The 27,016-nt window shown below is 54.4% G+C and overlaps 7 protein-coding genes across 7 annotated transcripts; 2 read left to right on the top strand and 5 right to left on the bottom strand.

Annotated features, from left to right (window-relative positions):
• Nucleotides 1–11: 11 nt before the first annotated feature.
• On the bottom strand, nucleotides 12–3,470 carry QC761_117010 (uncharacterized protein; the record flags this gene model as incomplete). The annotated part of the gene is made up of 2 exons (XM_062874974.1): nucleotides 3,238–3,470; nucleotides 12–3,182 (listed from the first exon to the last, which is right to left on the bottom strand). Exons 1-2 carry the CDS (start codon nucleotides 3,268–3,270, stop codon nucleotides 12–14), a joined length of 3,204 nt encoding a protein of 1,067 aa, XP_062738193.1. The 5' UTR covers nucleotides 3,271–3,470.
• Nucleotides 3,471–3,583: 113 nt separating this feature from the next.
• On the top strand, nucleotides 3,584–7,929 carry HEX1 (woronin body major protein). The gene is made up of 4 exons (XM_062874973.1): nucleotides 3,584–3,643; nucleotides 3,700–6,306; nucleotides 6,682–7,115; nucleotides 7,249–7,929. Exons 3-4 carry the CDS (start codon nucleotides 7,094–7,096, stop codon nucleotides 7,848–7,850), a joined length of 624 nt encoding a protein of 207 aa, XP_062738192.1. The 5' UTR covers nucleotides 3,584–3,643; nucleotides 3,700–6,306; nucleotides 6,682–7,093; the 3' UTR covers nucleotides 7,851–7,929.
• A 4,541-nt stretch (nucleotides 7,930–12,470) lies between these two features.
• On the bottom strand, nucleotides 12,471–12,869 carry QC761_116995 (uncharacterized protein; the record flags this gene model as incomplete). Its single annotated transcript, XM_062874972.1, has 2 exons — nucleotides 12,471–12,502; nucleotides 12,746–12,869. 2 exons carry the CDS (start codon nucleotides 12,867–12,869, stop codon nucleotides 12,471–12,473), a joined length of 156 nt encoding a protein of 51 aa, XP_062738191.1.
• Nucleotides 12,870–14,507: 1,638 nt separating this feature from the next.
• Nucleotides 14,508–17,339, top strand: QC761_116990 (uncharacterized protein; the record flags this gene model as incomplete). Its single annotated transcript, XM_062874971.1, has 3 exons — nucleotides 14,508–16,204; nucleotides 16,229–17,034; nucleotides 17,119–17,339. 3 exons carry the CDS (start codon nucleotides 14,508–14,510, stop codon nucleotides 17,337–17,339), a joined length of 2,724 nt encoding a protein of 907 aa, XP_062738190.1.
• Nucleotides 17,340–19,102: 1,763 nt separating this feature from the next.
• Nucleotides 19,103–20,466, bottom strand: QC761_116985 (uncharacterized protein; the record flags this gene model as incomplete). Its single annotated transcript, XM_062874970.1, has 2 exons — nucleotides 19,103–19,526; nucleotides 19,955–20,466. The coding sequence occupies 2 exons, from the start codon at nucleotides 20,464–20,466 to the stop codon at nucleotides 19,103–19,105; spliced, it is 936 nt and encodes a 311-aa protein (XP_062738189.1).
• A 697-nt stretch (nucleotides 20,467–21,163) lies between these two features.
• Nucleotides 21,164–22,291, bottom strand: QC761_0019040 (uncharacterized protein; the record flags this gene model as incomplete). The annotated part of the gene is made up of 2 exons (XM_062872054.1): nucleotides 21,164–21,500; nucleotides 21,553–22,291. The coding sequence occupies 2 exons, from the start codon at nucleotides 22,289–22,291 to the stop codon at nucleotides 21,355–21,357; spliced, it is 885 nt and encodes a 294-aa protein (XP_062738188.1). The 3' UTR covers nucleotides 21,164–21,354.
• A 797-nt stretch (nucleotides 22,292–23,088) lies between these two features.
• QC761_0019030 (uncharacterized protein) lies at nucleotides 23,089–25,404 on the bottom strand (the record flags this gene model as incomplete). The annotated part of the gene is made up of 4 exons (XM_062872053.1): nucleotides 23,089–24,224; nucleotides 24,311–24,575; nucleotides 25,037–25,107; nucleotides 25,272–25,404. The coding sequence occupies 4 exons, from the start codon at nucleotides 25,402–25,404 to the stop codon at nucleotides 23,089–23,091; spliced, it is 1,605 nt and encodes a 534-aa protein (XP_062738187.1).
• Between the last annotated feature and the right edge of the window lie 1,612 nt (nucleotides 25,405–27,016).

The following is a 27,016-nucleotide window of genomic DNA, read 5'->3' as shown; positions in this document are numbered from 1 at the left end:
CATCACCTTATTTACCTTCCCTTCTTCCCACCACCACCACCACCACCCCCCTTCCCCTTCCCGCCTTTACTCTGGCCCCCACCACCACCCTTCTTATCCGCCCCTCCCCCCAACATCCCACCCCCGGCCATGAGCGTCACCTTCCCAACCGGCACCACCCCAAGCACCTCCTCCACCTTGACCCCCTTAATCAGCTCCACCTCCCTAGGCCACATCTTCTCCCCATCCTCCCCCTTGGGGTCAACAACCCCCTTTTTGCCGGCAGCCAGCTTCCACCTCTCAAAAATCTCCTTGACCGCCTTCCCCTTCTTCACCTGCCCAGGCTGCAACTTGACCTTATACTTCAACTTCCCCAGCGCACCCCAAGGCCCACAAACAGGCACAACCTCCAGTATCTCATCCCCTGGCATCGGTGTCCCGACAAGACTGTCCAACGGTCCTGCATCGGCCTTTTCGTTCTCGTCGAGAATATCCACACCTTCTTCAAGCATCATCTTTCGGATTTCTTCGTGCTTGGCGATTTGTGCTTGTTGCCTCTCCTGTTGTCTGCGCCGTTTTTCCATCGCGGCGAGGTGGTCTAGTTCTTTTTGCTTTTTTGCCGCTGCTTCGGCTTCGGCCTTTTTGCGTGCAGCAGCCACACCGAGGAGTTCTTCCATCAAAGCGCGGTCGTCTTCGTCTTGGTTTTTATATTTTTGGGCAATCTTTTTGGCTTTGGAGCGTTGTCCGCGTTTGAGGGGTCTCTTGTTGGGTTGGGGTTGGGATTGGGAGGGGGTGAAGGTGCCGGTTCTGGAGGGAGTTCCGATCTCCCTTTCTTCCTCTTCGTGGTCAGACTCAGAGTCGGAATTGGAGACGGGGGTTGGTTCGGGTTCAGCTTGTGGCTTTTGTTCTTCCACGGGGGCGATGTCGAGGTTGGAGAGTTGGTCTGACGGGGGCTCAGGGCTTTCTTCATCTTCGTCCTCGGACTGGGGTTTACCGCTGGACTGAAGAGGGTTGGATCTCTTTTCGTCTTCGGGGCCGTCGTCATCTCCGTCGGTGCCAGAGTCTTCGTGGTTGTCTTGCTCTGGGGCGGCTTCCTTTTCGGTCTCCTTCTCGGGCTTCGATGGGGGAGCAAGATCGATATCGCCGTCGTACAGCCTATGCTTGACATGCTTTGCTTTGCTTTCCTCTGATATCCTGAACATCAACCCGAACCCGAGCACCAGAAGAGCCGGTGGCAGCGGGTTTTTCTTTCCCCTGACCATGAAGGACCCGGCCGGGAGGTACTCGCCCGTCGGAGCAGACTTGGACACTTGATCGGCATTCACCCACCACGCGCCCATCGCCGCCTTGCTATCCCACGCACTCGAGCAGCACACCGACAAGCTACCCGCCTGAGCCAGTGTTGAAGGCGGAATTGGCGCATCAGGGGTCTTGGGGCTGTTCTTGATGATGACGGTGGATGCACCGTGCATATCGGCATGAACATACACGTCACCCTTTTTCAAATACCGCTTGTACAGAATCTCATTCTGCTGCGCATCTCGCCCACCCAGCACGAGATAACCATCTGAGGAGATAAACCAGACGAACTTCTCAAACCACATCTGCTTCCTGATCAGCTGCAGCACAGGCTTCTCCTGCTTAAGCCCCTTCCGCAAGTCCTCTGTAATCTTTTGCTCGGCACTCTTGAGCGCAATAACCGACTGCGCAACGGTCTTCTTTTCCTTGTCGGCAGCGGTCCTCTTTTGCTCGTAGTATTCCCGAGCATTGTTCCAGACGGAGAGTTTGAGGTTAATGTCGATTGCCAATCGCTTATCCGGCCCCTTGGCCTTCTCAGGTTCGGGAGCAGCATCAACGACCTCTTCGTCGGTATCGTAGTTGAATTCCATATCTTCATCTCCATCTGCCTCTTCCTCCTCTTCCTCGCCAAGCAACAGGGTAATTGTGCTCTCGGCGAGATTCACAGGTAGCTTGATGATCTCGGCCACGGGGTTCCCTTGCGCCTGCTCTCGCTCGACAAGCTTGTTGATGTTAACCCAGTCCATGCCCTGCTCAAGCAGCCCATTCACCGCATCCATAGCCTCTTGAACACGTTCAATATTGGCCTCAATAGCGGCAGCCTTGCGCAAGTTCAACGTCTGGAAACCAATCAGCCCCTCGATTCTCTTGGCCTGGTCCTGACGGGCAGCATCCAATTTCCTCTTGGCAGTAGCTTCCCGCTCCTGCAACTTGGACTCAAGCTTCTGTCCCTCGAGAGAAGAGAAGAACTCGTCAACCGTCTTGTTGTATCCATCAAAGGAAAGTGTTGTCAGCCCTTGATCATCCTCGAACTGTTTTGGAAGGAAAGGCTGGAAATCTTCATAGAGCAGACCCCTAGGCTTCTCTTTCTGCGTCTCCCCTTCAGTCTCCGCTGGTGGCTGCTCGACAGCACGCGGATTAGGCTTGGCAATGATATATCCCGTTGCCCTGGGCGAGCTCGTCACCTCGTCCAGCACCGCCCTCGCCTTCTCCAACGTCCGAAACAGAGAATCCAGCAAAGTCTCGCTCTCCAGAATCTCAAGGGGCTTCGCGGCAGAGTTGAACTCGGTTAATCGAAAGACGTGATCAACCAGCACAGGGGGCAACTCGGTGATGGTAGTTGCCAACCCCCTCCTCAGCTCGTCCGCCCCCTTCTTCTTTGCCTTTTTCGTAACCGCATGCTCCGTTGCCGTCTTCAACGCAGCTCTCAGACGCTCTTTTGTGAGCTCCGGGATGCCGCCAAAGTTTTGTCTGTTTTCGAGGGTGTACTTCAGCCCAACCCGCTGTGGCTCTTGTCCCTCGCCTTCCGGAACATTCCGCAATAGGGCGATGATGGTCAAGTCGGCATCGGTGAGGATGACGTTGCCGCTGGCGAAGAACTCGAGGTATAACCTGTAGGCTCCGTCGGAGAATCGAAACTCGATAATTCTGTCTGTGCCGATCTGGGAGACGCTGGTGACTCTCCGGGTCTTGAGGAACTTGCGCAGGCGGGCGACGAATGCTGAAGGGGCCGGGGCGGTGGAGCGGGCAAAGTCTGTGAGGTGGCAGCGGAAGCCGGATTCGATGAGGAGCTGTTGGCGGTTGTCGGGTTTGGCAAACTTGAAGAGGAGGATTTTGGAGTTGAGGTCGTAGATGTTGGCTAGGCGGAGGCTGACGAGGGCTTCGGAGAGCTCGTGGGCTATCACCTGGAAAGCGGGGTCAGGATGCGTGTGAAGAGAATATACGGGGGGTTATACACACCTTTACGTCCAAGGACGAGAATCTCTGCTTCATTTTGACTATGTTCTCTGCGGTTTCTCAGCTTGCCACAGCGATATCCGGGGCCGAGTTGGAAGTTTGCAAGCTGTGGAGGGGTAATCAAGGTGGGGTAAAAGTGCACCTGGCACCTTCGACGTCTGCCAAGCTTCTGTCTCTTCGGCCTATGACTGCGACGGCAAAGCTCTTCTCGGATCCTCTTCTTTTCAACAGCAGCAGCAGCCTTGCTGGTGTCGAGAACGCAGGTAACGAGGATGGGGGTTTCTTTCTAACCAGTATTGACACAGGCACACCTTGTAGATGACGGCAAACACGAAGACAGCAAGCAGCCCTCCGACGATAAAGGCAGCACCTGACTGTTGCCAGTGTGGTTGAAGTTCCTGCTCCATTGGTGCTGAACGTATACAGGAATATTCAGACGAGACGGAAACTGATCAATTGAAGCAGTGGAAAAGTTGTTACGATGGTGCTACAATTCGTACCTTTACGCTATGCTGCGGACAGCGGTCTGTTGAGGCCCATGGCAGCCCCCTCGGTCATGATTAAGCCACCAACCGGGGGTGCGCAGCCGTCAAAGGTTAAATCCTGACACTCAACGGGAATGAGCTTGTTGAGTTCAATCTCCAGCTCTTTGGGCTCGAGATCTCCAGCTTGCGGTTGCAGCATGGAGAGCCACCAATCCGCCATGATCAAGCCAGAAACGCCATCTTGCATATGCTTAGTTTGTCCAATTTCCCAATCTTGAATCGCAATCGATCGATGGTCCGGAACGCCCCTATCACAAACTTACCATAGCAGGTTGAAGTCAGCCCGGACTCCAGATCCAAAGTTTATTTCCTCGTCTCTTCCGGCACAGGTGCCCCGGGGGACTGATTGTGAATTCGGATCCGGGTCATCGGTCGGCGGACGCATTGACAGGACCCAGGACAGCGATTCCCTGGTTCCCGCTCGGGTTGGTTTTCGGGTCGGGTTAACGGGTTGTTGAACTGATCAGACAACTCTCAACAGGTTCAAGTCGACAGACGGCCGGATGCTTGAACAACATAGGTAGAGCAAACGACGATGTCGACGACGTCGCAAGTAAACAAGGTCCCAAAGCCCCTGAAACCCCGACGGCGGCTGTTTCCCCTGCGTCGGCTCCGTCTTCTCGCATCGCGCATGTGACGGCAGTTAATGGGTAGTAGGATCGGACTGCTCGGCGGCTGATCCCGCAAAGGGGCGGAGCAGAAGACGCAAAAGGAGGTCAGTTGCCGGGACAACTGGAAATGGTGTGCTGTTCCCAGTGGAGATTTTGGAGATGGCCTCGGTAGCGCATGGGAAGGAAGTCCAGCTTTTTGACTTGCAGGCCTCGTGTCGTGTCAGCTCCCGGCTGCAAAAGCAATCGACTTTGTGGGGACGGCGCTGGAGACACCTCGGGGACGGCGGCGGTCTGGCAGATGCCATCTGTTTCGATGACAGCCTGACAACTGATAGCCGGCCGGCCTGTGCGACATCGATACGAGGACCGGGAGACATCAAACGAGACGAATAAAATTGTGCATTAAGTTGTGGATGGCTGGAACTCCCCTATCGACCCAATGGCCTTCTCCCACGAGCTCTCAGACGGGAAAAAGAGGCTGGGACGGGACACCCCCTTGATAAATGCAACAGCCAATTGTCAGACGAAGCTGCTGGTGATCTGCTCTTCTCCTTGGCTTGCAGCCGAGGAAAGTAAAAGGGAGCTGCTCCCGACCTCCCCAATTGCGCACACCACGGCCCCAGAGCCCCCACCGCGTCCCCAACCACCTATCAACGATGCCGGCACAAGCGTGTGTACGGCGTGGGCGCCCGGTCCTGGCTGGCTAGTCCGTCTCCCGTCAGCCTGTGGGTGTGGTCGGTGGCGCCCTGAGATGCACGAAGCTGCAGGAGGACGGGGGTGGACCAATTTCAATCAGAGACAGCTTTGATACGACTTCTGTTTGTGTCTTCTCATCAATTGAGACCAGTTCGAGCCATTGACGCTCCAGGTCCATGTTCTGCCCTACAGGAGGCCCGGGTAACCCTCGCCCATCACCCAGCAAGCGCTCTCTGCTACCCCCGGATTTGGAGAGGCTGGAGAAGCGCGCCTTTTTTCTTTCTGACGTCTCATCTCCAGGGGTCAACCGCGATCGAGCTCTGTGCTTTCAGCTCCCAACGAGACAGCTCCTAGCTCGAAATGGCTGGACGCGTCCCCAGCTCTGGTCACGGCCGAGCAATCAGAGACATGCTCGTGGGGCCATGGCTCCTCCGAAAAGAGGGTCCGCTATTCCCCATTGGTGCAGGATAAACAACTCGCAGGCCTCTTCTCCACAAAAGGTAAACAGAGGGCTTCCAGAGCTGGTTGGAACCACCCCCTGTGGTCACACATCCTTCTCGTCGTCGACGGTCCCCTGCCAACCGGCCAAGGTCGACGTTCAGAGCCCGGAAGCGCTCCGCCCCATGCGTATTTGAACCGCGCTCGCTCGAGCAGCTGTGCCCTCCTGGTCTTGATCTTCTTTCCTTCCTCATCCTCCACTCAGAGTCAGCTCAAGCCATCACCACCATCTCCATCCATTCCCCGCCCTCCCTTTCAAAGGACTCGAACAGAAACCAGAGCACAGAAGACGGGTCGATTCACAGACCGCCTTCTCATCTCCTTTCTTTCGACTTCTTTTCTAGGAAGTTAGCAAGAGATATCTTCTTGTCGTACGTCAAGAAGATTGTTTCTTGCGCCCAGTAAACCGGCAACCTGGACTTTGAAGCCCGCGTCCCGGTCCCTTTCAGCGTCTTCCCGTCTGCCTACAGGGAGTCCGAGACCGCTACCCAGACCAAAACCCACGAGGAGATCAAGATCCAAGTTCCCCCAGCTGGACGGATAGGTCAAGACTCTTCTTTCACCGTCCAAGCCGCTCTCCCTGCCCCGCCCCCCAAGGTCGTCGAGGAGAACCGCTTCAAAGAGGAGGTCCGCATCACCCGCAAGGAGGAAGAGCACCGCCGTCCCGTCCCCGTCCCCGTCATCAAGAAGGAAGAGTACCATTTCCACGAGGAGATCCGCAGGTATGTTTTTGACTTCTCTTTCTGTCGCCGGCATCACCGTCACCGTCAATTTGTTTTTCTTTACCGCCCCTTTGGCCTGGCCCGCCCCAATGGCTGATCCCCAGCCTCCTGTCCCGGCTCGGATCTCTTGGGTGTGGATTCCCCGCTGGAGCCTCAGCAGCCATTTTCCTCGTTTGTCTTGTTTTGCTCCGCTTTTCAGCCCACCCCCCCTGGCCGAGCTATCGACCCTAGGGCACCGCCAAGGTCTTCGGGGCCAGGGGGTCGGGGGTTGACCAAGCGACGCGAGGCCTTCTCCCACAACAATATCTGGCTCAAGGAAGACACATTCTCTGCTCTTTCCTTTTGCTGACCACATCTTTCCTTTGCCTTCTTCAGACCTCAACCACCCCCTCCCGCCTCCAACTACCTCGAGTCTCGCATCGAACTCGACCACCGCCACCGTCCTCACAGCTCCGTCGTCGACCTTGCTGAGAGTGAATTCCGCGCCCGCACCCAAGCCAACTACCGCAAGGAACCCACCGTTGTAGCCTCCCCCAGCTACGACACCACCGTCGACCTTCCCACCCGTCGCCCGGTCTTCAAGTCCAGCACTTCCATCGGTGACAAGTTCACTGTCGAGGCTGCTATCACCCGTCCCGCCAAGAAGGAATCTCATTTCCAAGTCAGCGACACCACCGTCGACTTCCCCCGCCCCCCTCGCATTACCGCCCCTAAGAAGGAGGTAAAGCTCTTGGACGACAAGCCCTACACGCCTTCCACCGTTTCCACCACCACCACCACCAACAACATGGGTTACTACGATGAGGACAGTGAGTATCTCCCCGCCCCTTCCGCCCTTGTTCTAGCGTCTTGTCTTGGTGGTGCCCCTTGATGCCATCTCTCCCCATGCACACGAGAGTGTCGACATGTGAGCGAGTACTCACTGTGGCCCCACCAACACAGACCGCTACCACTCCTTCCGCCAGGAGGTTCACAACAAGCTCCACAACAAGTTGCACAAGTTGGCTGACAAGCTTCACCACCATCATGAAGGCCACGTCGAGGCTGAGGTCTCTTCCGTCCGCCGCGGCCCCGCTGCCGCCCCTGCCGTTGAGAAGGCTCCCAACACCGTCACCATCCCCTGCCACCACATCCGCCTTGGTGACATCCTGATCCTCCAGGGCCGCCCCTGCCAGGTCATCCGCATCAGCACTTCTGCTGCCACCGGCCAGCACCGCTACCTCGGTGTTGACCTCTTCACCAAGCAGCTCCATGAGGAGTCCAGCTTCGTCTCCAACCCCGCCCCCAGCGTCGTTGTCCAGACCATGCTCGGCCCCGTCTTCAAGCAGTACCGCGTCCTTGACATGCAGGATGGCGCCATCGTCGCCATGACCGAGACCGGTGATGTCAAGCAGAACCTCCCCGTCATTGACCAGTCTTCGCTCTGGAACCGCCTCCAGAAGGCTTTCGAGTCTGGCCGTGGCTCCGTCCGCGTCCTCGTCGTCACTGACCACGGCCGCGAGATGGCTGTTGACATGAAGGTCGTCCATGGCTCCCGCCTCTAAGGGGGTTTCACCACCTCTGAAAACCTGTTTTGGAATTACTTTTGGCTTAGATTGTCGCGATAAAAAAATGGTTTATCTAATGTCGTTTCTTGGTTAATGTCTTGTTTGCCGAGAGGCTTCATTGGGTAATCTATTTTTTTGGTAGGAATATTTGCTAGGATATATGTGGATGGGCAAAGGGATTCGGATTATTATGATAGTGCTGGCTTCGGGAGGGAAAAAACATGTCTCAATGTTCTTTCTAGTACTAGCCGTGTATATGAATCTGTAATGGATGATGATGATGGAGAGACTCTTTTTCTTGATCGATGCTGCTTGTGATTGTGATGTGAATGGGATTGACTTGCCTCGTGTTGATCTTACTTGCTTTGGTGTTTATTGCTTTTGGTAATGTGTTGACTTGGGGTGATGCCGTGCTAAGAATGACAGCATTGTCGCGTTATTATTGTGACCAAGTCATTATCACCCGGTGTGATCTGCCTTCTCCAATTCTGCTGTCGTGATCCTGTAACCCATGGTGTTTTGTTGCGATTGTTGGCTGTTGTTGTGATCGTGACCGACTCTCGATTTGTTGAGGTTTGACGAGTCATGTCGCCCGCCCAGGGCGGATCAATGGTCTTATAACGGTGTCCATTCTCGTATCAATAATTTACACATTCCTTGACCCCTTTTTTTAGTCATTATTGCGCGTTCAACCTGACTGGCATGGCAGTGTCCGACTCTGTGATCTTGACGCTTATCGCTCGGCCCACTCATGTTCATCACTATCATGAACTTTTTGATATCTCGCAGGGTTGATGATCATGCTGCTGAAAATCGCAAGGATTTCACATTTTTATCTTTTCTGTTCTCTTTGGTATGTTGTGTCAAACATCAATCCGGGCTGTGGTATGTACTAGAGTATTTTCCACGGATTGGATGTCACATGACTTGGCGACATGACAAGTTCACACACACATTGCTTGCTTTGGATCGGACCAGTTGGTTTTTTTTGGGGGGTTTTTTTTTTTTTTTCTTTATTATCAGAAACTAACTTGAGCAAAGCTTTTTATGTTCATTTCATTTGGGACATGTAAATACAGTTGGTTTCGGCGTGTTTTTCTGGAGGTATATCTGAGGTTAGTTTACTAGCGAGAAAAATCCTCATCCAGCGATGCGCCGAATGATTGAATGTTTCTGATACTTATTGTGCAAAGCCGATTCATGACCACAGGAAACTTTGAATTGCGGTTGATGAGGTTTGGCTTTGAATGATGGTTTTGCCTCGCGTTGATCAGTTGTAAGTGGACTAGTGAGCTTGGATGGCTCGTGGTGGCTGTGACTGGAATGAGATGGGACTCTTTAGTAAAAGTTGCAGAAATGCCTCTTGGTAGACAGACGTATTTGCTCTGTGCTCTTGCCCGTGTTGCTGTTGGTGTTGTGAACAACTTAAAATCCTGGAGCGACTGAGGTCTGTCTTTCTATGGTGTCTTCCATCTGATCTCAAAATCTCAAGAGTAGGAGGTACAGAGGGAGCAACCTCATCGAGCAACTTCAACTTAACTGGGCTGTTATTTTTTTTTTTTGGAACCTGCGCTCTTCCAACTGATCCTGTTTCTTCGGGAATCAACAGATTGCCTGCTTTTTCTATCTATCTTTTCATCCGATCGTGATTTACTACAAGCTAGAGACCCAAAACTGGCGCTTCGTGTCATCCCATCTTCAATTCATCCGACCTTGCCCCCCATTCGATTTAACAAACCACCTTTATGCCGGAAGAACCGCAGCAAAACCAACTCAACAATTAATACACACATATCCCGTTCATAAAGATAGACCGACTTATCTCACACTCAAGTAGCACCCATGCCGACATAACCACCACCAACCCACCCTCTCGGCCGTTGAGTTGTGGCAAGGCAACGTAAACAAACTCTTGCGCAGGCATACCAAGCTAACCGAGAAAGGTGTTCGGTGACAGTGTTTTCGTCACACCGTCCGAGGGGCTATGCGTGCACTAAACGGGAGCACAAACACAGCACTATATTGGGCAAGTTCCGGAGGGGGAAAAGGGGGTGTTGTTCGAGTTTGCCATGTTTTGGTGTGTACTTTATGTGAGGTGAGGTTTAAGGCAGGGTCAGGTATACCTACTTAGCTACCTTACTCAGGTGGTTGAGGCATATACGGCCGCGGTTGTGTGACGCCGTGGTTTGAGATGGAGATCAAGACGGTTTGATCCGGGAGGTTGTGTATCTACTACCCGGACACAGTCGTGTGTGATTCTGGAAGATGGAGGCGAAGAGGGAGATGGCGCTGCCTGGGCTGTTTGGGCTCTGACTGTCATGGTCTGATCGGAGATAGACGGGTGTTGGGGGTCATTTTTTTTTTTTTGGCGGTGAGTTTTGCTTGTGTGGTATACTTGCCTGTAACAGCGATTTGGTGCTTAGACTACCTATGTTACGGCAGTGATCGGTACGATACTCTGTTGTTTGTCGATCACGTTGGTTTGGTGGTCCTGGTATGATGATGATGCTCGGCTGTCAGACGCACTCTTTGATGACGCGCCGTGTTTGTTGGGCTGGTGGGATACCACACTGCCAAAGCCTACCTCCTCTATTCATGCGGGGGTCCTCCAAGAGGGTTTGTTGTTATGATGGAGTGCCGATGGTTCAACGGGCCATCCGAGGTATACCGGATCTGATCTCGGACATGAGTTGACACAATGCCTGTCTGTTAAGTTGTGAAACAAGTTACTCGACGACCTACGGTAACTATTCTCCCTTTCTGTGATGAAACTGGCATGACTTTGCGATGGCGATGGCTACCTGCCTTCTAGAGACAAGTTGGCCGTGGGTTGCCCTCCTGAGCTTGGCACTAGATCGTCCTTCGGTTGTTGGCCTATTTGGGTACAAGTATGCAGTCCTTCTTCGGTCATCGCTTGCCGCGGACCGAGATCTGCCATCGGCTCCTGTCTTGGTACTCTCAGTAGGGAGGCAGGGGGTAGAGCAAGCCCCCGTATCGGCAAGATCGATGTCGTGTTCGGAAAGTGAGGGGATAGGATAACCTCAGTTGGGCACATCTTCTGATCAACTTCCAGGTGAACGGCTTCCAAGAATACTGACGGCTACCCCCTCCTCGCGGTTGCGTTGGCATGCGTTACCAGAAGTCTGTCCAATATCAGACAGCCAAAATCCAAGAGATGAAACCTCGGCCAAGCACCAGGCTTGACCGGTCGTGAGGAGTTTTTACAACTCCATGTGCCGGCGGTGAGTATGCCCTTGCCTGAATCTTGCCCAGTTGGTTGTAAATATGTGTGCGGATGCTGTGTGGTTCTGTAACTTTGCCAAACACTGCCTCTGCATGCTGTATTCCATCTCTCTGTGGCTGGGACAAGATGACTGCATATGCTCTTTCACGCATTAGGCATGTTGACTTTTTGCTTTTTGACCTTGGGTCAGTCTGAAGTTCGCCACTCGGGCATGATGCAAACGAGGCAAGGGAGTAGGGGGAACGGTGCCTGAATATCAGATCGGGACGCTGTACCACGAGATGAGAATACGGTGAAGAGTGCGGCTGTCATATTGCCATTGCCATCTACCACAAGGCTGACACATCTGAGTTATTAAACCTTTCCAAGTTCGTATCATTACTGACAAGATATCTATTGCGTCTTGCCTTGCATGGCCGAACAATAGTTCTCAGATGATAATCCTAGATCCAGGTTTGTGCTTGTTGTTCGAAGCTGCGTGTGTGACACTAGCCATCAAACCAAAACAGTGACAACAGCTTATCTAAATGAGGCTTTGGCATTTCCTGGTAACCACACCCAGAACTAGAATTGCGTACGATTTGTACATAAGGTAGGCCCACACAGACTCAGCAAGAGACTCTTGGTATAAACATCGCGTGCCGGGCAACCCCCCCACTCAACTGCCAGACGACTTGCCAAGAACGACATGCCGTTGCCCAGGCGGGTATACCGCGCTTCAATGTATGCAATAGCGGACGGGTGTGTGGAAAGAAAGGGGTATGGGCAAGGGGAGTGAATGCTCCCTCCGCGTTCACCACCAACTTGGGCCCCCTCCACCCCTCCTCACTCCCGTCGTCCCATCTCCCCGCTTCCTGCGGTCTGAGAGCTCTAAATTGCTGGAACGTTGGGAGAACCACTGACATTAGTCAAGAGCACCATCACCCTTCCACGTGTGAGTGGAGAGAGCGCTCCCTCCCGCGCTGCAATCGCGTACCATTATGCCAATCGGACCAGAGCAAGCGATACTTTCTTGCTTGAGAGCATCGTTAGAGGCCCCTGAGGGACGGGACGGGATGGAACGGAGGAGCCAGTTGAGAGCATCACGGGACTCATCATGATTAACTAATTGGGTTGGGTTGAAATGGAAACGGGACCGCATGCGTGTGTCGTAGATGCCCAATGCCCCCCCCAGCCAACTTTGGTGTGGAATTACTGGCTGTTCTGGTGGGGGAGAGCAACATCTTCAGATGTTACCTTGACTTTGATGCTTGATGGTTCTTGAAGACGACCATGCGTGCCATGTCTCGTTCGGGAACAAAAAGTCCAACACTTGGTACCTGAGTAGAGGGTGTGAGAGAGAGGCCAGCGATTGACTAATCGATCGCTGACGATTATCGGTTGTCGGCTGTCGGGTCGGCACGATCTGCTCGGTAATGTTAGCAAAAAATAAAAAGAAGGAGCAGAAAATCCGGAATTCCTGCATCTTGAGTTGTGTGCTGTGCAGAAACAACTGGTGCTAATGGACTGCTGTGAAACAGAGCTGGGTACTACTGCATAACTCGTCACCAGAGGCTGTATAAAAGTTTGCCACTCGTGCACTTTTGCAACGCAAGTGGTGTGCTTGGCTGTGGGATTCATAGCATCGGCGGGCAATGGAGGTGGTTATCGTAAGTCCAGCTGTGTGTATTCATGGCATCCTGTCCACACGAGGTGTTTAGAATTCCCATTTGCGAGATTTTGGACTCCAAGGTGAGGTCAACGGTGTGGATGGTGAAGATGCTAAGAAGCATTTGTGTGTCGTGTACTCCGTACGATCGGAGGATCGCTGGACCCTAGGTGCGTCATGGTGATATTCAAATAGATGCGGCAAAAAAAAACAAGCAGCCTAGAATAATTCTCATGTAATCACAAGCGCTCGTGATGCAAAGAAACAATCAATCTTAGGGTCCATCGACCACGAGACGTTGCTGTCGACGACGGACGTCATCTCTTCACCTTGAAAGCTATGACCACCTGATGATAGAATAACAGCCCGCAAAGCCGGATCTCCACTCTCATTGGCGCTGGTGGGCTGACCCCCGGTCGGGTCCACACATAAGGCAGGCAAACCACTCCGAAACCCTCGTCGGTGCCCTGCCGGCGAGACATTTCCACGACGAAATCACATCAGGCCGTGTCCAAAGGGGGAGCATGCGCCATCTACTGCACCTAGAGAGATTTGAAGGTATAGTATACCTCGTAGTCCCAAAGGCAAAAGAGAACCGGGCAATTCTGCAACAACAGAGGCTAGCTATGCGTGAGACAGCCTACAAGCCAACCGGGACCTGTTCCCAAGCTGGAAGTTCCTCGTCCACGGCAGCCGGCATCTCCTCCCTGCGTGCCCGGCTACTGACAAGTTGCCATATTGCCTCGTCCCACGGCTGATTGCGAATATTGACTATCGTCTCACTATACACAACACCTGCAGCCCAGCTTCAGCTCGTTCTGTGTCGCTTGTGTAGGCTGTCACATCCGTCACAGCCTTGTCCTATCGTCTCCTGCCGGGAGACTGAAGATCGAGAAAGGTACACACAGTCCAGTACATAGTGGTAGGTGTGGGGCAAGACAAAGGTGACCAAGAGAGGCAACTCGGCCTGTGAAGGGAGAGGACGGAGGATTGGGCATCAGGCGGACACGGCACCCCACCTTGGTCGCATTCCCTGGAAGCACACAGCAAGAAGACACAGATGACCCGGGTCATATAACGGAAGCGTCTTTTATTCGATCAATTCCTCCACACGACACCACACACGCACGCACACAAACACCAACCGACCGCTCACAGCTCGTCCCGTCAAACAGTCGAATCGAATTAATTACCCCACGGACTGCTTTCCTCGAAGGCCTGTACTGCGACCCCACGGCGGCGGAACACCACTCGTCCGCCCTCTTTTTCTCACCGTCTCCTCCCTGCGACCCAATCAGCAGAAATCCGCATTTTGATCGAACTCGAGTCTTCCATCAGCATCTGTGGAAGCAAAGCTGCGTTGTGCTGCCGACCAGGGCCGGGGTGTTTCTGAATAAGTAGGAGGGGCAAGGCAGGCTTACATTGTCAAGGAGAGAGAGCCCCGCCATCACTCACACACACACACGAACTTTCTGAGCAATAACCCCGCCTGCGCACACCGCCGACGGAGGTCTCCATCTCCTTCCAACCAGCTTACGCTGCGCCCCCGACGGGCAGCCTGGGGAGAGAGAGACGGCCACACACACCTTATACCGCACCTCCATTGACCTACCTTGCCTGTTTCTTCTCAACCTTCCCCTCACTTATCCCACCGCTTTTTTGCTAGAGCTCTTTCTGGCCGCTTGTTGAGATACCCCTCGTTGACTCAATCGCCTCTTGTTCGTCCGTTGCTGGTGGGATTCTAGCTACTAGCAACAATAAAATGGCCGACCCAGCCAGATACCGATACTCGGGGGCCGTGGGAAGACGGTCCCCTCCCATCTACAATCCAGCACGAGCTTCGTTGCCCGTGACACACAGTCCCGGCTATCCTCTCTACAGCGGCGATATCCATAGCATGACAGCATCCCTCCATGAGGGTTTGACGAGACCATCCGACGACTACCGTCCTACTGCCGTTCCTGTCAGCGCTACTTCGTACGCCGTGAGAAAAGAGCCCGTTGCGAGAAGCACCAGCGTCAAGGACGGCCCTCGTGATCGCATCATCGACTCTGCAAACAAGCGGCCGATCATTGTTACCACCAAGCACCCACCCGCCGCTCCCAGGTCCAACAGCCCCTCTCGTGACTCCCGTGACCCCTACCGATCAAGCGACGAGGGGCAGTATTACACTCAGCCCGCCGTCTCGGCCAACCGAGGCCGCACACCCGGAGGCCCTGCTCCCTTCAGCGCCGCCATGGATGACGACGAGTACCGGCGGCTGAAGGAGAGGACAGAAACCGACAGGCTCCCACGCGGCGGGGGAGATCCATACCGAACTCGCCCCGTCTACACCGGGCCCCCTCGCTCCAACACGGTCGACTACGAGGACGATGGCTTCGAGTATACTAAGCCAAGTGAGCTTGCTCGCTACGATCTCGAGCACGACCGACCGCGCAGACGACGAGAGAGTCTGGATCGATACTACCGCCCTACCGTCAGTGTCAGCACCGACCTCGCCATGGGCCGCCCATACGAACAAAATGAAGGGAGGCGGGTTCGTCAAGGACCACCGCCTACCACCTGGGGTCTTGACAAGATCAACCGAGCTCCGACAATGCCAGCGGCTGGTGGCATCTACGATGGTGCTGGTGTACGCATGCCTGGTGCACCGGACGCCAGGCGATCTGGCCTGGCCATCGAAGGCCCGCCTGGCAGCCCCATGTCGGAACCACACGGCATTCCCAGCACTCGCCCACTAAATCTCCTCGAAAATGGTCCGCCACGCGCCGGCCACTATGATGACTACTATGACGACTTTGACCGTGATCGGGGATACTTCCAAGACGATGTCGCCAGTCGAGGGTTTGGCCTCCGCGTGGAATCAGCCCTCGACGAACCCCGCCGGCCCCCTGACCGGATCTACCATGACGACCGACGCCGGGAACCACGCCGGGACTATGGAGATCGCGAGGTGAGGAGGAGATCAGACGACGATTTGGAAGTCATCCGTCGCGATCACGATGATCGAGAGCGGAGGGAGCGCCGTGATCGTGACCACGAGTACGCCATCGATGACGACTACGACCGAGACAGAAGGAGGCACAACAGGTCACCGCCTTCGGAGGACGAACGTGATCGTGATGGCCGAAAGGCCAAGGTTGACCCACTCGCTGCTGGCATTGGCATTGCCGCTGCGTCCCTCGGCATCGGGGCTGCTTTGCAAGGCAGAAAAGATGAAAAGAACGATTCGCCATCCAGGAGATACAGAGATGAAGAGGACGACCGTCGGAGATACGGTGACTCTGAGTCTGCTTACTCTAGGCCTCCTCGTAAGGAGCCACTTCTCGGCGATGAGGACTTTGAGATTGTAGAGCATCCGACGGACCGTGATCGTGACAGAGATCGTGAACGGGATCGTGAGAGGGACAGAGAAAGGGAGCGAGAGAGAGATCGCGAGAGGGAACGGGAAAGGGAGAGGGAGCGAGAGAGAGAGCGTGATAGAGAGCGTGATAGAGAGCGTGATAGAGAGCGTGATAGAGATCGCGAGAGGGAGCGTGAAAAGGAACGCGAAAAGACTGCTCGCAATGAGCCACCGGCACCTATTGAGCCCGACCGCAAGAGGCCGGAGAATGATTCCAAGGCCAATGCCGATAACGTGCCCGTCCAGGCAGACCGGGAAGAGGACGGCAAGAGCAGACCAATTCGTCGCCGGCCAAGAGCTGCTTCGTCGGCCTTCAACCCCAACGACACAGCTGGTTTGGCTGAACTCAAGGCCAAGCTGGCCGAGACTGAAGAAAAGGATAAGGCCAGCTCGTTCAAGCCGGAAATTCCCGCCGTGAGGGAGCCCTCTCCCGAGCGCAGACCTTCCCCTGTCGACAAGCGTGACCGCGAGGACGACTCGGCCATGGTTGTTAAGGAAGACTCCAGCAGAGTCGGAAGCCGCCGCAGCAGCGGCGAGATCACACCCCCTTCCTCGACCGACAGAACTGTCCGTGTCGTCGACCCTCCCAAGGAGAAGGAGCCAGAGAAGAAGCCCATCAAGGGCATTCTCAAGCAGCCCAAGCCCAAGTTCCCGGAAGAACCCAACCCGGTCCGGGAGGGCGTTGCGCCTCACAAGGATGACAAGACCAAGGCCAACGTGCCTCCTGGAGCCAGGTGGACCAAGATCAGCAGGAAGATGGTCAATCCCGAGGCTCTCACCATTGGCAAAGAGCGGTTCGAAGTTAGAGACGACTTCGTCATTGTGCTGAGGGTGCTGAGCAAGGAGGAGATTCAGGCGTACGCCGACGCCACGGCTACTCTGAGAGGTACCTACTACCCCTTCGATGATGATTCAGACAGTGATAATTACAGTGAGAGTAGTATGCTGACAGAGGATTTTGAAATCATAGAGCGTCGTCGGAAAGAGTATGAAGCTGAGAAGGGAAAAGACGATGACAGGGAGGAAGATGACGACAAGAAGAGGAGGCACCGTCAGCACAGCAGACGGGACCGGGATGAGGATGACCGCCGGGAGAGGGGGGACAGACATCGTAGCCACAGGTACGAGTCAGATGATGATGATGAGTATGGTGGCAAGTCGAGGAGGTCTTATCGGGAGAGGAGGGACTAGGAGTGGTGATGATGATGATGATGATGATGATGATGATGATGATGATGATGAGTGTGATGATGGCATGAAGTTCTGACAATTTCTTTCCATGTGTTTGAATATACGTTTTGTTTGGCTGAGCGAGGTTTGGGATTTGGGTCTAATATAGATGGACTGAATTGGAACGGATTGGTAGGAGGCAAAAGCGCTGTTTGGAAAGGTTAACATAAAGATCTGTTTTGGTTGTTAGCATGTGTCTTGTCTGTGAGTCAGGCATCGTCGTCTTGTGATCTCTTATAAATCCTCGATCTTGGATTGAACAACACAGGCATGAGCAGTCGGTTTAACGTTGGTTTTAGCGTAGGTATCGAGTTGGGTTGAAGACTCCTCCTTCTCCAAGGTTTCCGAGGATAGGCCACTGGCTCATTCGGCCAAGAGCGACACTCCGAAGCACGACCCGTTGAGATTTTCTCTCGCTGCATCGTCTTTTGCAGATACCTACTCATTCTGCTTTGGTCTGGCGCACCAGCACCCCCGGCTCGTTCACGTTCGAATCTGAGAATCTTCCGTCGTCTAGATTACACTACTTCTCCTGTAGCATATAACACATCTCACCGCCCCCAGTATTCGCGTCAACCAGAATCGCCATCACCGATCTTCGACTCAGGCATCCGGGGAAGCTCCCGCAAGCCTTCAGACCATGGCCTAGCTCCTAGCGGAGCGCCCCCTATCCCTTGCTTTATCTTTTGGCTGGTGTACCTCACTTCACAAGTTCTTGGGACCGTGATAACATCTTTTCTTTTGATATCCCCATGGGGATGTCCGCAGATTCGATCAACAAACACCCTTCACCTCCTCGGTTCCTCGGTTCCTGTCTCTTACCCGCGGCCACCGCTTTGCCGGAATATGAAGAAGTTTCTCTCAAGTACCGTCTATCTGCTTCTCGCCAGCATAGCCGCTTCTCTGTATTTGGGTTTCTTTTGTATCATTTTTTCTTTGACTTGAAAACACACTCATTTGCTGTTTGTTCGTTGTACCAACGGCCCTCTTGTGGATTCTCACCGTCGCTGTCAGAACCTCATGGTCTTGTCGGGTTGCCATATCGAGGCGTGAGATAGGTAGCTTTACTGGAGGGGAATATGCCGAACCTCCACGTACGATTGCTTCAAGTGGTGGCTGGGCTGGTGGTGGTTGTTGCTGTTGTTGTTGTTGTTGCCAAGGCTGCTCCTTGTTGTCATCAAGCCACTGGGGCATTCCATGATGCCGTTTCTTTCAATCGGCACCAAGGACAAGCGGGCAGCAGTAAGCCTGAGTTCGACATAAGTTATCTAGATGCAGCCGCTGCGCCTTTGGCAACGCCTCCGGGCTCGGGCTTCCACACCGACCAAATGGAGCGCTGGGAGGATGATGAGCTTGTGGACGAGGAGATGGGCGAGGAGCTGGAAAGGTGGTATGAACAATGGAGCGAGTCTCATGGCTATGAGGACAACAACAACGACAATGATTACTTCGGCGATGACGAAGATAATGACTTTATGCCTTATCCTATCACCACGTACAACAACAACAACAACAACAACAACAACAACAACAACAACAACAACAACAACAACAACAACAACAACAACAACAACAACAAAAATCACCATCTTTTTTTTACCAAAAGAATGATCGAGGAGGGCTTTCAGACGCTGTACCCCTTGACCGCCTCGATCTTCCACACCGGAATCCCCGCTCCTCCGCCGGCAACTAAGCAGACTAAATACCCCCCTCCCAGACCGCAATCATCCCAATCCCGTGGCACCGCCGGTGTCCTCGACCCTGCCCTTTCGGCTTCTTCTTTTGCAAATATCTTGACGGCCTATCAGGCCAGAGCACTTGTCTCGCTCCACAGGCGGCACGTCGCGCAGTTTGCTGCTTTGAACAGCAGGTTCCGCGCCCAGGTCGCGGCCGTGAGGCAGAGGCATGCGAGGAATATCGCTGATATCTTGGGGGTGCCGGCGGTGGAGGTGGGGAGGAGCGGGAGGCCGAGGCATGTGGATCTGGGTAAGGTAACGGAGTGGCAGATGAGGGAGCTGGCGGATTTTAGCCAGCTTGTCGAGTTTGAGCTGAGTGAGATGTTTCAGTGGCAGATGTGGGAGAGGAAGAGATTGCTCGAGGCGCAGAGGGGGGAGTGGGAGGGGTTGCGGAGGGAGCTGGGGGCGAAGGCTGCTGTGGTTGGTGGTGTGTATTGAGGGGGGGTTGGATCAGGGGGAGGTTAGCTGGTATAGGGAGTGGTTGGAGAAGATGGGGAGGTTGAAGAGGGGGAGGAGGAGGACATGGAGGGGATGGAGGGGTGGTTTGGGGAAGAGTAGGAAGAGGAAGGGCAAGGAGTATGTTCAGGTGGGGAGGGGGGGTGTTGGTGGGAAATATAGATTGTGTGTGATGTGGAGGGGGTTTTGGGGTTTTGCATACATGATGAGCTTGAACATGTACATTTTCCCATCTCTCTTTTTTCCTTTTTTTGATAATCATATGAATAGCAAGTTGAGTTTCTGACCCGGGTGATGATGTCCTCTGTGTTAATATATCACCTTACTTGGAACATGCTATTTTCCTCACCACTCCCTCAGTTTTTCAACCCACCCGCAACCCACTCAGCCACCCTCCTCCTTCCCTCCGGAGTCAGATTCTCCCAATGCTCCACCGCCCTCACCTCCTCCCCATCCGTCGTCCCCATCTCAAACCTCCAAACCCCACAAAACGTCTCTCTCACCTCCCCGCCCCCGAGCTCAAACCTGCCCATCACGCACCCAAACTCGTGTGAGGAGCTGAGCGTGATGCTCTCTACCCTCATCTTTAGCGTCCCCCTCGTTGTCTTGAGCAGCTCCTCCTCGTGGGCCTGGCAGGCGGCGACTCCGAGGCAGGGGGGCAGGGAGTTGTCTGCCGGGTGAAGGACACAGTTCTCTGTGGCGATCTGGGAGAGGCGGGTTACGTCTTCGTAGAGGTACTCCAGCAGATCTCTAGCAGAGGAGAAAGGGGGTTTGTTTTGCTGTTGCTGGGGTTGTTCTGGAGAGGTGTCGTGGGGGGTGAGGCGGAGGGGTTCGCTTTGCTGTGCTGCTGCTGCTGCTGCTGCTGCTGCTGCTGCTGGTTGTTGTTGGGAGGCCATTTTGGGATGATATCTACTCTGGATAGAAACGAGTGGGAAAGATATAGAAAACCGGAGATGAGATGCAAGAATAACAGAGAAAAGTCGGGTTCAACAAGGGCACTCCGGACCTCCGTCACGTTCCCCCGACCACAGAGAATGGGGGACAACTCCATGTCTCTCTCTCTCTCTCTCACACACACACACCACACACACACACACCTCTTCACATCCCCACCCAAATCCCGAACCACTACACGACACAGAATAACAACAACCAACAAACCTGCAATTTAACTTTTATGTATTTTTTTTTGTCTACCCACAAACACTCCGACACACCCCAAGTACTTTTCTTACACAACCACGTCCCCTTTCCCCCTTTCCAACCCCCTTACTACATACATCTATCTAGGTACAACTATACGCCATGTTTTTGTCTCTTCGTATACCAACAACATCAACAACAACAACAACAACAACAACAACAACAACAACTCCATCCTCCCCCCAAAAACAAAAAACACACCCAAACGACAAAAACTTGTAAAACACAAATGCCACCAAACCATCCCCCCATTTTCCACCGCCCTCCCCTTCCCCTTCCCCCACACCACATGAAATGCCCCCAATGCCAATGCCGAAACTTTAGAAACTTAAAAAGAAAAAAAAAAAAAAAAACAAGCGAAACAAACTTTGACAATATCCCGCTCAACAAGACGAATGCTGATTGATGCCGATGCTTTTTTTTCCTCTTCTGCAAAAGAGTCGTGAACTTTTGGATTGTGCTGCCAGGAGAAAGACGGCCAGCTCACATGCTCATTGCTCATGCTCATAAACGTCGTCGTCGTTGTCCATGAAAGTGGCTCCGCAAGAAAAAGAGACGTCGCGCAAGGTGGAAGACAGAAACTAATCGTCCTCCTTCTTCTCCCCCCCGCGCATCCGATCGTTCCACTTTCTCTTGCCGACTCGCGTTTCGTAGTGCGGCGCCGCCGTCTTGACGTCTTGCATGACCGACTCCATGGCGCTTCGAGTCTTGTTTCTGTAGCAGTCCACTACCGACATGTCAGTCCATAATCTTCGCCAGCAAAAATGAAAAAAACTTACAAGCTCGCTGCAAAAACACCGTCCTCCCTGCAAAAACCCTACTCTGCAACCAGGCCATCCGATACCCCAAATCATTCAGCCTCACCTCCTTCCCCCTAAACCCCTTCCTCATCCTCGGAATGGCCACCTCCCCTTCCTGGCCCTCGCCCATGGGAACCTTGACCATGATCCGACCTCTGCTTCTGGCGCCGCGACCAGCACGGCGACCCTCGGTATCGGTCGTCCCATCGTCCTCATTGCCGTCATGATCACTCGCGTCGTCCAAGAAAAACTTGCTTCCCGTCGCGCTCGGGGGCGGGCTCTGCATCTCCCGGGGGAAGTACGACCTGGGATAAACACTACTGCTCTTGCGGAAACTATCGGGAATCTCGCGCGTGTCCACGCCGTCCAGCGTGACGCGCACCCGGAGGCGGCTCTGCCTGTCGGAGTCCTCGACCAGAATAAACTTGCGCTTCTTGGCCTCGGGGATATCGGGGAACAAATCCTCGGGCTCGTCATCCCGGGGGTCACGCCCGGCGCTCATCCTGCGAGCCGCAATCGCGCCGCCGCCGCCGCTGGCATGAGGCGAGCCGCTCAGCTGGTCGTGAATCGACATCGAGTTGGACGAGCCAGCGTGGGTGGGCGCGCCGTTGTAGGAGCCATAGCCGGTGAAAACCTGAGAAGGACGGTCTTCGGACCCCGAGGCAGATCCAGCCTGGGTCGGGGGTTGATGGTGGTGATGATGCTGTTGATCGTCCATGTAGGAATCTCCGTCGCCTATAAGACATGAGAAAATAAATCCGTTAGTGAAACATGTTCTCAACCAATGACATAATGACTTGCTCTCCCCCTCCCCCTCAATCAACTCCCCTCCCCCCCCCCCGCGGAGAAGGCAGAGAGAAGAGAGGGAGGAGAGAATACGTGCTGCCACGTATCAAAAACGACACGCGTCAGATCATGGTAAGTGTGATGCTTCCCAAACCACGAAAACAGCAGCAAGAACTCGCGAACCCTCCAAACGAGAAGCAGGGATACAAACAAGGGGGGTGCTTTTTCGTTCTTGTACAAAACAGGTTTTCAAAGCCCCGTCAGATAGGGCACTCCGTTTTGCTCAGAGTGTGAGGCAATTGACATGTGTGTGTTGTGTGTGTGTATAGTGTGTGTGATGAAAAAAGGTGCTGGTTGATATGTGAACAAAGCGAATGCTGTGATGGTGCAGTGCCAGCAGCCAGACGACGAAAAAACGACGACGACCGAAAACCAGCAAAAACAAAACTAACAACAACAACAGCAAACGCGCAACTAGTGTAATGTACAGATCTTTCTTTTGTACCAGGTTCCTGTGGTTGCCCCAGATGCGGTGTGCTCGAGATTTTGTAATGTCGCCGAGCCGGTATATAACAGGTAAAAAGGAAAAACAAAACGACTAGAAACTCCCTGTAAAAAAATGGAAAAACCCAATAACGCAACAGTAACCGACAGAACAAAAAAGAAACATGAGCAAGGCAGAGCGGTTTGAAGAGGTATCACACTTAATCACGAACAAACGCGCGCGCTTCAGGCCATCTGGTGAAACATACCGACTTCATCTCCCCCCTGGGCACTCCCATCCTGCTGGCCGTGGTGGTGGTGAATCGACGAGTTCATGCCGCCCATGCCGGGCTTGCCAATTGCCGGGTTGCCGCTCGCTCCCATGCCCGTTGGGGTGGGCATCCCTGGGCCGGTTGGGGTACCAATGTGGGTGGCATGCGGTGTCGTTGAACCAGCCTTGCTGTTGCGCGTGTTCATCTTGGCCATTCGTCGGACGCGACGACTTCTGAGTCTCGGGTCCTGGTTGCTGTTGCGCCAGCTGTCAACAGCCCGCTGAATCAGACCTCTCTTGCCGCGGAGAGGCGGGTTGAGTTGGGCCAAAGCCCAGCCCACAGAGTTACACTCGGTCTCGTACACAAGGCGGTTTCCGCGGTACTGGTCCTTGGGGCAGCAAGCGCGCGGATACACGCAGTTCTCCGTCTTGAACTCAGCCGACAGCTCATCCTGGTTCACCGATTCCACGTCGCAGCGAATCGTGTACTCCATCTTGACTCTGTCACGAGAGTACTCGAACGCAATCCACTGTACTCCGTTGGTATCTTGCCTGACCACAAGGGGCGTGGTGGCAGGGATAGGTCCGGGGGCAGCGTTGGGATTCACGCCAGCAGCTCCGCCAGCTGGCGCGGTAAGAGGAGCACCATTCTGAGGACCAGTGGATGAGGCGCTACCGATAGAGACGGGAGCAGAGGGTCCAGGTATCCGGTTAGTGAGACCATGAGTCTCAATCTTTCCAGGCCGAGGGCTGACCGTCATACCGGCCTGCGAGTGCTGCGAGGTGTGGTGGCTCATCTGGTGCTGAGGAGCCGTGTGAGACATCATCATGCTCGGTTGAGAGGCCATAGACTGGTGTGATTGCTGCGGGTGTTGAGCGTACGGGGAAGACGCAGTCTGCGCCGACATGGACGAGTACTGTTGCTGAGGCCCGCCATAGTACATTGATTGCTGGTGTAATTGCGAAGGAGGCTGTCCATACATGCTTCTCTGCTGATCATGACCTGATGGCGAGGCTACCGAGGCGGGCGAGTTGGACTGAGGAGTGTGGTAGGATGACATTGGGGGATACGGTGGTCTCGGCATGGTTGCAGCCATCATGTCTCCGGTGTCTACAAGTCGACGTTAGCCAGTTTGTCGAGCGTGTGGTTTTGAGTTTGGGGTTGAAGTTCCAAACCCACGAGAAATTTTCACCCACCTGCGGAAGTGTACCCGCTAGTCGCACCCGGCGTGCTGTACGGGCTGGGCTGGTGTCCGTAGTACGACAGCGAATGTTCTTGAGCGTTGCTTGCCTGAGACTGCGGTTGATAGACCGAGTGGCCGGACGAATACGCGCTTGAGTGGGATTGCTGTTGCTGCGCTGGGGCTTGACTGTGATGCTGTTGATGAACAATGCTAGAGGGGCGAGAATGCTGCAGATGAGGAGGAACAGGACCCTGTTGTTGTTGATGGTGGGTGTGATGCTGCATAGAGGAGACAACCATTAGTTTTCACGGTACAGGGTTGCTTGCTAGACAAAAAAGACCATGTGTGTGTGTGTGTGTTCTGGAGCGCCGCAGACGCGTCTGGGAATGTTGTGCTTTTTTTCTCAACCTGAACCGCGTGCAAGGTCTGGGCAGCCGGGAAGATGTGTCGGTCCCCTGAAAAAAAAAGGACGAGGGATCCACGGACGAGGCGGGTTAGCCTCGGGGATTTGGGGTGGGATTTGTACAGTACGACAGGGCTCCCATCATCCGGCATCCAAACCGACTGTGAGGAGCCAGGGAGGCCAATGCTACCCACCTAGTGGAGCAGCAAATGCTCGGAATCACCTCCCGAGGTTTCGAGATTGCCACCTGGGTGTTCTCTCAATGGCATGGTGGCATTCCATCAAGATAACACCGCATGGAGGGGAGCAAAGGGGGGGATCGCGATGGCTACTAACCAGATATGCAGTGCTGCGGCGTGGCCACAGAGGAGATGGTCGACTAGAGATGAAGGTGTAGAAGGGAGTCGCTATTTTGTGGGGATGGCTGTATTATGTACCGACTGGGGACGGCCAGGAGGAGAATGGGAAGATGGGGCTCCGGACCAGGAGAAGGTCGAGAATGATGAGATTGAACAGGGGGCAACAAGAATGATAATGATGCTTGGGATTCAACGTCCTCTGTCTCGCTGACCAGACCGGGGGCTGAGAAGACCGAAGAGAAGCCTCAAAGCCCTGAACCTGACAAGAGTGAAGGAAAGGAATTCTCTGGTTGTGTGGTAGGACAAGGGCTTGAAAGAAACGCGGGCAGGGGGGGACGACTGCATTTTTAGATGAAATGGCCAATGGCGGAACGCCTGCAGAGCCGAGGGTCATGACTATTGCCCAACCGGGACTGGCAGGCCGGAGCTAGCCACTGAAAGGGCAAGCTCAGTGTGTGGTTTGCTCTCGTTTTCCTGGCAGGCCCGTCTCTGCGTGTGTTCTGTCTTTTCTGCGTGTCTTCTGTGTGTGCGCTTTCATCATCTGGGGCAAGGACAAGGGGCGGTGAGGTGCGGGTGTGCACATGTGGGTCCCCAGCGGGCTCCTGGGCCAATCCCTGCACTGGCAGGCCGGCTCTCTCCTCCCACTCGAGAACACGGTACTCCAATGGAACATGGAAGTCCCGCAGCAGGTCGCCGATACGTACCGCTCTTTGGGAAGCCCAGAGGGCTGCGCATCGGATTCGCCTGCAAGCACCGGAGGGGCTGGGCATGGGGCATCACAGCAACTCGCTGATGGGACACAGCACCCGCGCAGGACACAGAACGCATGCCCGGACTGAGGTACGAGATACCTCGCAGTCCCGTCATTTGGGATGACATTTGCAGCAGCTTTCTTTGCTGCAGCCGAGACAGCGAGGTAATGCTTCCGAGAAAACTTGCGCCCATGTGTGGACCCTGGCCGGAGGCACACCGGGGGAGGGTGCTGCGGAACGTGTTGTCCCTGTCTCCCTCCCACTCTGCGCGGAACCACTCAGCGGGTGGCTCCACCACACACGCTCGAGAGAAAGCCCCACAGGACACGGTGAGTTGCCTCCAAAACCCCACTTGCCAACGGTGCGACTGACTCCAACCACGACTCTAGAACACCCAGCGCATGTACCGAGTACACAGCAGAGGTACCATGGACATGGCGAGACCGTCGCACGAGTGTCGTCAGCGTGCACACCTGACTCCGGTGAATGGGCCACCATCCAGGTCCGACATGAGATTTCCATGTGAAGCGCCGCGATCGCTCGATCCGTTTCTTTTTGCCCTGATCTTTTGATACGGCATTTGCGACGTCTTGGGTGATGGGGGGGAGAAACGGGTAAGGTTTGGGGTACAGGGGAAGGCCATCGATACGGCGCCAGCATCCCAGCCACACCGCCGTTGGGAAACAGTGGCCATGACCTGTTCGGTCCGCCACTCTGGGGAACCCAGACCGCTGACACACTATATCATGCAAGCCAAACGCTGGCCTCCATGGACAGCTGTCACTTGTCGTAGGCTATGAATTGAGTTGCACCGTTGAACCCAATGCCGGCGCGGCATGCTCAGGCCAACAGCCAGCAACCACACCTGTGCCAATTTGGAGAGGCCGGATGGTGGAAAAGGAATAGGATGGTGTTGATGTACTGTGAGGGTATGGCACAAAAAGGTGCTGATGGCGCATCTCGTCCAGGCCAAATGCGCACTACGCACGCCGGCACAAGCCCCTGTTGCATACTACCGACGCCTGGCTGGTGGTGAAACAGGAGGGCCCCTGCAATTCCCACACAACCCTGACCACTCATCTTCTCCAAGTCAGGCTTGCGACAGGCACAGCCGTTTTCTGGAACAACTCGACCCCGACTCGATTGGCCAAGGAAATCAATGACGCGCCTACATCGACGGACAAAGGCGTCTTTTTTTTGGCATT

The sequence above is a fragment of the Podospora bellae-mahoneyi genome (genome assembly GCF_035222275.1).
Source record: "Podospora bellae-mahoneyi strain CBS 112042 chromosome 1 map unlocalized CBS112042p_1, whole genome shotgun sequence".
Classification (NCBI taxonomy): Eukaryota; Fungi; Ascomycota; class Sordariomycetes; order Sordariales; family Podosporaceae; genus Podospora; species Podospora bellae-mahoneyi.
Note: the sequence above shows the minus strand (reverse complement) of the source record. Positions and strands in the feature narration are given on the sequence as shown.

Coding starts and splice junctions, on each gene's coding strand:
- HEX1 (XM_062874973.1), top strand. CDS start 7,094: ATGGGTTACTACGATGAGGACA. Junction 7,116..7,248: donor GGGTTACTACGATGAGGACA/GTGAGTATCTCC, acceptor CCACCAACACAG/ACCGCTACCACTCCTTCCGC.